Here is a 9490-nt window from a genome sequence, read left to right as displayed (position 1 = left end):
AACCTCGGAAAACATCGATGTTTTCATCATCACTAGTGGTTAGATGGGCAACGTGTTTCATCAACAATTCATCATCATACAACAGTAAATGCATATTGTATATACTGAAATTCATATATGCAAATCAGTGGAACTACATATTTTAAAAACTGGAATTATAGAGATAACAGTGGAATTACAAGAAAAACTGTGCAATTAAGCGGTTTACGTGGGAAAAAAAGTAAAAGTTAAAATTGAATTAAAAAAAAACTAAGCCCAAAAATAAATTTGTCGACCGAAAATATTGATTTATTGTTTATAAAATGTTAATGCATTATCCATAAATCAATTATAAATTATTGTTGATGCCAGCCAAGGACGTGCACATGTTTAATTTATCAGTAATTTGTATGGTCAGATATCACTGCTTCATTCCTAAAAAAGACATAATTATTAATTATTAATTATTAATTATTAATTATTAATTATTAATTATTAATTATTAATTATTAATTATTAATTATTAATTATTAATTATTAATTATTAATTATTAATTATTAATTATTAATTATTAATTATTAATTATTAATTATTAATTATTAATTATTAATTATTAATTATTAATTATTAATTATTAATTATTAATTATTAATTATTAATTATTAATTATTAATTATTAATTATTAATTATTAATTATTAATTATTAATTATTAATTATTAATTATTAATTATTAATTATTAATTATTAATTATTAATTATTAATTATTAATTATTAATTATTAATTATTAATTATTAATTATTAATTATTAATTATTAATTATTAATTATTAATTATTAATTATTAATTATTAATTATTAATTATTAATTATTAATTATTAATTATTAATTATTAATTATTAATTATTAATTATTAATTATTAATTATTAATTATTAATTATTAATTATTAATTATTAATTATTAATTATTAATTATTAATTATTAATTATTAATTATTAATTATTAATTATTAATTATTAATTATTAATTATTAATTATTAATTATTAATTATTAATTATTAATTATTAATTATTAATTATTAATTATTAATTATTAATTATTAATTATTAATTATTAATTATTAATTATTAATTATTAATTATTAATTATTAATTATTAATTATTAATTATTAATTATTAATTATTAATTATTAATTATTAATTATTAATTATTAATTATTAATTATTAATTATTAATTATTAATTATTAATTATTAATTATTAATTATTGATTAGGCATTATGTTATTGTTACCATAAATATATATAGTTTATATTGTATTAATTCCTAGTTATCGGTATATAAACATCGGCGTGCCGAAGTTAGTTTCCTTTCTTATTATATAGTAGATTTTATAATCATATTCTAAAAGTTGCAGTTTCCACCGAACCAATTTAGAATTAGGATCTTTAAAACTCATTAGCCATTTAAATGTTTTGTGATCGGTGTTAATTTTAAATTTTTGGCCGTATAGATAAGGGCGGAAATATTTAGTAGCCTATATAATAGCTAACATTTCTTTTTCAATGCACTATGGTTTAGAAGTTGATTTTTTTGGCATAAATTCGAAATTTTCATGTTGATGTTGTGTATTTTTGATTTAAAATTATTAAAGTTAAAACATCAAACATAAACGAATCTAAGAAAATAAGCTTTACAAGCTTCACTAAAGATTTTGATGACCTTTCGAAACCACACAATCGAACCGCTGTTTGGTAATAAGAAATTGGCGGCAAATTGTTCTTTTTACTTTTTTGCGTGAAAATAAATATTCTTTGTCCGAACAAACTTTTGATAGTAATGGAAATTGTAAATTAAGGTTTGTATTTTTAACTGAATATATTCAGATTATGTGTAGTCTTAGTGTTTGTGTTTTGTTTAATGTTCAATTTATGTGTATTTTGTATAGAAAATTAACATGCGTCCCTTGTGTTTCGTGGAATAAAACTAACGACCTGACGGCTGCTGACAAATTACGTCAGTTTATTCTTATATATGTCGTTCTTTATCGCTAATTAACAACTTTTCCCCGTTCATCCCCTTTTTTCACGCAATTTCGCAATATTTAGTGACGTTCGAATTTCGCGATAGCGATCTCTTCGATATTTGGCTCAGCAATAATAGCAATATCATCTGTGTTAGATTGCATTTATGAAAAGATTAGCCATTACCATTTCCGAAGATGATAAAAAATTAGAAATCAATAAAAAAAACACGTAATTTCGAATCATTTATAAAAAAAAAGTGGTAGTCTTTTGCAACTTTATGGTCGAACGTTTTAAGTCAAAGCATACTAAATGGATGTCGTCTACAATATCAGTTACAATAAATGAAAACTGTAAGACACTACAAAATCCGGGACGCCGAACTTTGTCTTATGGAAACGCAGGACCACGACTGAAAAGAAAATTGGCATCTGAGCTGGCGAATGAAAAAGAGCTTTTATTAATTTTTTTATTAATTCAGTGTCTGTAAGAGTGCGACTAGGAAATGATACTGGTTTTTCATTGTTAGGTGTGCTTTAAGAAAGGACTGCTCCTATTGCCACATTACTTGCGTCTGTAGTATCTGTGAAGGGTTTTGAAAAATACTGAGCTTCTAACAATGGATCATTACATAATAGGTTTTTACAATCTTCAAAAGCGGATAAGAATTCTTTGCCAATTTTGACTGAATTTTACCTTTTGTTTGTGTTAAGCAAAATCTTTAATGAATTTTCTATAATATTTGAGCAAACCTAAAAATAATTTTATTTGTTTTCTGGTCCTAGCAAGTGGAAATGATTTTATACCACTAATCTTTTTTGGATTTGGTTTGATTCCTCCGTCCGTAACCACGTGACCTAAATACTCAATTTCCCGCTAGCTAAATGTAATGTTATAAAGTATTTAGCCCAGCCGATCCTATCTAACACATCATTCATGTTAGGCATTGGATATTTGTCATGAATAGTTTTCTTATTTAATTTGCGATAAATTCTTTTTGATACTAGGAACATTGGAGCACTCCGTGGAGAATAACTATGTCTAATTATTTTTCGTTTCAGCAGGTTTGTTTCCTCATTTCTTGTCTTTCTTAACAATAACGATAAGGGTTTAGTGTGAATGAGAATTTCGACTGTGGTTCTAATTCTGTGCTTTACTACGTCAGTGGAAGGTAAAATTGGTGTGATTTCAAACAAAAAGATTCCGTTTGTGGCGTCTACTGGTAGGTGAACAATCTTTTTAGAACCCTCTTCTATTGTATATTTGGCAGAATTCGACTTCTGTTCTGTAAAAAATAAAGTAATCTGTATATTTCTCTCTGTCGCAATGCACGCTTGTATATGTATAAGAAAGAGACCATAAAGAATATATATTTGCCTTACTCTAAGGAATACAGAATAAGAAAATATGTATACTCATTTTTTGGTTTCTTCTTTCAACTTCAATGTCAGTCGCAAATAAAATTCCGTAGCATACACACGGTGTTCTAATTTGTCGAATACAGGGTGCGGCACGAAAACTTGCTGATTTGTTTTTGGCGCCAAGCGGCGGGGAGTGGTCGGGTAAGTGTGGGGAGTGTCTCATGTTTTAGGGGACTTCCTGAAGTTTTGTCTACTCCGCAGTCAGTCGACATCATGCATTGGACGAAAGAGCAGCGCGCATTTGCCTGAGATGCTGACTTTACCAACGGTCGTTCCGTAATTGCCACTCAACTCAACATTCATCATGCAGGTCGCGTTCCTGGCTGGCAGTCGATTGTTTCGTGGGCGAAAACATTTAGGGAGAGCGGGAATGTGACAAAATCCCATCCAGCTCATCGGAGTATAACATTCGGCAAGCAATCGCAAAGATACCCGTCGATATGCTTGAGAGAGTTCAGCTGAGCTTCGAAAATCGGGTATCTCAGTGCATTGATGTCCGATGTAATCTTCAAAACTGTGTAATGAAAACTTCAGCATGTGTGTTACAAGAATAAAAAAAATTTGGAATGGTATGTCAACTACTTTTTTTTTATAACCTTCTAAAATCAGCAAGTTTTCTTGCCGCACACTGTAGAATTCTTTCGCTCAAGAGGTTATGGGCCCAGGCACTGGAGAATTCAAGTTATGCGGTGTGTGACTCGAGATTACGAACAATGACTGCTCTTTATCAAATTGATAAGTTAATAGAGACGAACTATGACACATGGAAAATACAGATGCGATCTGTATTGGTGCATTCCGGTTTGTGGATGGTTACGGCTGAAGAACTAACTGAAAAGAATGTTCCAGAAGGACAAGAGTTTGAGGCCTTGGACAGTAAGGCGTTGGCAACAATAACATTGAGTGTAAAGACATCTCAATTGGCCTACATCAAGAATTGTTTGACGGCTGTGGAGGCATGGACCAGGTTGAAGGAGGTTCATCAACCAAGCGGGCCTGTACGAAAAGTACAGTAATACACGAAACTGCTTAACAAACGGATGGAGCAATGGTAGAGCATGACGAACTAGATAAGTGAATTCGTGGATATTCTGGATAGTCTAACTGGAGTTGGAATAGAGCTAAACGACGAACTACGCATAATAGTTTTGCTATCGAGCCTTCCAGATCAATTTGAACATTTCGTGGTCGCTATGGAGATATGAGATTAGTTGCCTTAGTTCGAGGATCTCACAATAAAGTTAAAGGAGGAGAACGAAAGAAAAGGAATAGCAAAAGAACGAGTCGATAATACTAAGGCATTCGCTGCAACATAGAAGCACAACTCACAGACGAACGTTCTTTACGTTCCAAAAATGACCGGAAATTTGTATTCCGTGAGCAATGCTGTAAAGAACAGGTGCAAGGTGACCTTTGACATAGAGAATGCGAAGCTGATGCAAGATGGAGAATGCATAGTGAAAGCAAAAAAGATTGTTCACTTATACTTGTTTGGAGGTGGCCGAAGTAAATGTTTTGCCGTGTCAGTTGATGGGATTTGCTACGTAAGAGATGCGGTCACTTTATTTTCTCTAGTATGAATGAAATGGTATCAAAAGAACCATCCGAGGGATAGATAATATCCGGTTGCCAGAGAGTATTATTTGAAAAACGTGTATGGTTAGCAAAATCCATGTTCAACCTTTCCCAGCAGCAGCAAGTAATCGGGTTAAGGAGCAAGTATTTTCTGACTTCCATTGACGTTAAGTCCAGAAGGATTTTTGTTTACTTGAGAAGAACGAGGTACTATCCAAGTTCATCGAGTTCAAGAATCTTGTGGAACGACTGACAGGAAGAAAGCTTAAGTGCTTGCGGAGTGATAATGGCGGAGAATTTGTCAATAAAGAGTTTGACGAATGTCTAAGGAAGCATGGAATTGACAGACAGCTAACAATAGCGTATACTGCCCAACAAAATGGAGTTGAGGAACGGGGAAATCGTACGCTAGTGTAGATGTCAAGATGCCTTCTGTTTCAGGCGGGACCGGGAGATAATTTTTGGGCAGAAGCTGTCAACACTTCGGTTTATCTGCGAAACCGCTCGCCTACCAGCGCATTAGAGAGTATGAATCCAATGGAAGCGTGGACGAGTAAGAGACCTTGTATAAAACACCTAAAAGTTTTTGGATCTCTTGCAGTTGCTCTGGACAAGGGTCCGAGGAAGGGCAGCAAATTTCAACCTAAGGGCAAAGAGTACATTATGGTTGGGTACTTGGTGGCAGCCAAAGGATATCGGCTTTATGACCAAGCAGCGCAACAATTGGTGGAAAAACGGGATGTTTTGTTTGATGAAAATCATGACGTGATAAAGATGACCGAATAGAACGCTTCAAGGCTCGATTGGTAGCAAAAGGAGTTTGGAGAGTGTGCGTTTTATAATAGCACTTGCGGTAGGGCCTGGAATGAGAAGCTGAATGGTGTATTGGTGAATATGGGATTCGTTGCCTATGACAACGAGCCATGTTTGTACAAACAGTGTGGAGAAGGTAATCTTGTCAATCGCACGAGGATCTGCTGAAAATCAAGAGCAGCATCTCACAGTCATTCAAGTGCGTTGACAAAGGTAAGCTTAACCATTTCCTCGGCATGGAAATCGAACGAGACGGCGATCTTGGAGCGATAACTTTGGCACATACGCAATATTTCAAGGACTTATTGCATACCCATGGGAGCGAGTTTTGCAAGTCGGCGAAGACACCTTTGGATGCTGGTTTCCAAGTAGCTTGAACAAGTCCTCAGTGCAAAATGGTGGATCCTTCGTTTTATCAGTCTGTAGTAGGAGAGCTTATGTGGCTAGCTCTTACAACAAGGCCAGACATATTGCAAACGGTGTCAAAATTGGCACAACGAAACCAAAACCCGCATGCTGAACACATGGCTGGCATAAAGCACTTTTTAAGGTACCTCTCATCCACGATTGACCTGGAGCTACACTATCGGCAATGTGGTCAGCAATTCTGTGGATACGTAGATGCGGATTGGGCATGCGATAGGCTTGACAGGAAGTCTTATACTGGCAACATTTACCTGCTAGAAGGGGGTACGATTTCTTGGCGTTCGGAAAAGCAGCGAAGTGTAGCATTAAGCAGTACCGAGGCTGAGTACATGGCATTGTCGGCGGCATTTAAGTAGGCGATGGTGATGCGAATGTTGATAATGGAGATTGGCTGCGGAGAAAACGACACCCCGATCGTCGTGTATGGGGATAATCTGAGTGCGCAGGCATTAACCAAAAATCCTGTACATCATTCCAGAACATAGCACATTGATATACGTTATCATTTTGTTAGAGAAGTTGTACATTTATATTTCAACAAAACTTGCCCTTCCTTTACAACAGAAATGATAATAGATATTTTGACGAAGAACCTTCCAAAAACGAAACACGAAGAGTTTAGAAAAATGTTTAATTTGTTTTGATATTAATTCTTATAAACAATCTTGCATTGCGGAAGGGTGTATAAATTAAAGTAATCTGTATATTTCTCTCTGTTACAATGCACGCTTATATATGTATAAGAAAGAGACCATAAAGAATATATATTTGCCTTACTCTAAGGAATACAGAATAAGAAAATATGTATACTCATTTTTTGGTTTCTTCTTTCAACTTCAATGTCAGTCGCAAATAAAATTCCGTAGCATACACACGGTGTTCTAATTTGTCGGATAGAATTCTTTCTCTCAAGATTTTCTAGCTGCATATTTATTTTTAAAGTTTTTGTTTCAAGTATCATTAATGGAATGTTTAAAATAGGTTTTCTTTCTTTCAATATATCTATCCCGATAAATCCATTAAAAATATAGAAGAAAATCAAATAAAAGAAATGAGTATTTTGATAAATCAGAGAATTCACTAAACAATGGAATCATAGTCTTGTTATTTCATTGGAATTAATTTAGTACTCTCTTAATGGCTATTGATGTATGCAATTTAATTTATTTTCTTTTTGAATATAATAAGGGTTAATAAGGGAATATGTACCATCGGTATCTATAAGGAACTTGAGACCTTTATCGAAAACCTTTTTTACCTTAATATATGGTAGTTTGGACTTGTCTTTATTTAGTAGGTATCCTGTCTGAGGCTCTTTGAGCATAATTTGACGCCTCATTAAAATTGTGCTTGTTGATCTACATTACTTATAGAATTTCTGGACTGATAGTTGGTGGATTGTCTATTGGATTGTTTTTGTTGATTGTTATCGTTATAGTTGGCTGGCAAAAATCCTCCAGCTGAACGCTCCACGAGGGCGCCGGCTAGGCAATGGGCACTGTATTATCCCGTACAATAGTAATGCAGTGGCGCATGCTCTGGCCGGGGTAATGCAGTGTCTAGCTAAGGCTTCGATTTAATTCTTACCGCCTAAACGCCGGAGGAAATAAATAACTAGCCATGGTTGGAGGACCTGGCGGCAGGCATAAAACGGAAGTGGGTGGTTCCCCGGAAATATAGCAAAATACTCACAGGAATGGAGATAGAAAAAGCAACCGGGCTGCGATGTCAGCCTAAACGTCGGTGGAAGACGTGACTGCTGCCACCGGCGTGCGCGGAAGGGAGCAATCCTCTTTGCGTGATTTGATGGGACCAGGTCAAGTCAGTTGCAACGTTACTGCCATAAAAACGACACAAAGAAAGCTAAGCCGCACGGGTGCCGTAGTCTATACAGACTCGGACCTGGAGAGCGTGCAGCTTTTAAAAGAGGAGGAAAAAAGCCTTCTTTGCTTGCCGGAACCAGGTACCAGCTCCCTGCGTAGGGACGGGCCTAAGCGTTCAAGCGAGGGAAAGAAAGCAAAGGCGCAGTATAAAGCTGCCCTTCGCATCCAGAGCTTGCTTCAGACAAAAGCTGCCCTATCCAAAGAGGAGAAAGTAAAGCTCAACTTGGCCGAGCAAAGGATCGAATAGAGCAGACTGCATTTCGCTAAGCTTCCCAACATGGCATCAACGGGTGATTTTGCCAACAAGGTGGAGGAGATGCTTCCCATCAAACGGGAACGATCCGCCGAGAGTGCCATAAAACTCCGGGGACCAAGCGGCAACGCGTGCCCAAGAAAGCAGGCCCCCCTTGAAGGCGAAGAAACCCAATTTCAAGGGTCCGCCGATGCAGCTCTAGTCCAGGAGCCATGGATTGCCTCGCGCAATGCCGTCGCCGGACTAATGTCCTCAAATTATAACGCGTTTTACCCACCATCTGTAAGCAGAAACAGAACCGCCGCACTCGTACGGCGGTTCTTCAAGCTAACCGTATTTCTCATTACAGCTCGGATTGTGGTGTTGATAGAAAGCATCAAAAAGCGCCTACTGATAGCTTCCTGCTACATGGCACACGATAGGCCAGCTCCACCGAAAGAGCTCAGGAGCCTTGTAGAACCCAGCCCAAAGGACCAGAACCTGCTCGTGGGTGCAGACGCCAACGCGCACCACAGCATGTGGGGAAGCCCCGATATAAACGACAGAGGTGAGTTACTTTTAGACTTTATTCTTTCAACTAATTTATATATAGCAAACGTGGGGGAGGAACACACCTTTGTAGGCCCCACCTCGTCCAGCGTTCTAGATATAACACTCGTAGCGGGACAAAGGACAATGGTATCAAATTGGAAAGTCCTTGGGAGACCATCCTTCTCAGACGATAAGTACATACAGTTCCAATGCGAGTTCGATCACTCTCTAAAACTACCAGCCTTTAGAAACACCCGGAACTGGGGAAGTTCAAAGTTCGTAAACTCGCGACTTGTCCGGGCACTGTAAAATCCGATGAAATAATGAGAGACCCTCTCAAAGGAATTACAAGGCGCATATTACGCATCATGTCCGATATCCAGAACCAAGAAAAGGACCAGACCACCCTGGTGGAACAGGGACCTTTCGCTGCAACGTGATAACCTAAGGTAATTCTTCAAACTCGTCAAGCAGGCGAAGGATGATATAATCAACGGGGAATACAAAATTCTGCCAAGGAACTACAAGACGGAAATACGCAGGGCACAAATAAGCTCTTGGAGAAACTTCTGAAACAACA

The 9490-nt window shown here is 36.3% G+C and overlaps 1 protein-coding gene and 1 long non-coding RNA gene across 4 annotated transcripts; both read left to right on the top strand.

Moving 5' to 3' along the window:
* Nucleotides 1–31: 31 nt before the first annotated feature.
* On the top strand, nt 32–4001 carry LOC147644548 (uncharacterized). Of its 3 annotated transcripts, none has more exons than XR_015270328.1 (3): nt 32–84; nt 3460–3570; nt 3631–4001. It is a non-coding gene; the product is annotated as an uncharacterized LOC147644548 (long non-coding RNA). The 3 variants fall into 3 exon arrangements; XR_015270327.1 differs by lacking the exon at nt 32–84 and adding an exon at nt 1390–1842; XR_015270326.1 differs by lacking the exon at nt 32–84 and adding an exon at nt 1390–3230.
* A 2509-nt stretch (nt 4002–6510) lies between these two features.
* On the top strand, nt 6511–9490 carry LOC147644547 (uncharacterized). Its single transcript, XM_086826676.1, has 2 exons — nt 6511–8926; nt 8972–9490. The coding sequence occupies exons 1-2, from the start codon at nt 8404–8406 to the stop codon at nt 9217–9219; spliced, it is 771 nt and encodes a 256-aa protein (XP_086682802.1). The 5' UTR covers nt 6511–8403; the 3' UTR covers nt 9220–9490.

Source organism: Drosophila serrata, unplaced genomic scaffold (genome assembly GCF_035046125.1).
Source record: "Drosophila serrata isolate PLE 108 unplaced genomic scaffold, ASM3504612v1 contig_160, whole genome shotgun sequence".
Lineage (NCBI taxonomy): Eukaryota > Metazoa > Arthropoda > Insecta > Diptera > Drosophilidae > Drosophila > Drosophila serrata.
This window is presented reverse-complemented; position numbering and strand designations above follow the sequence as displayed.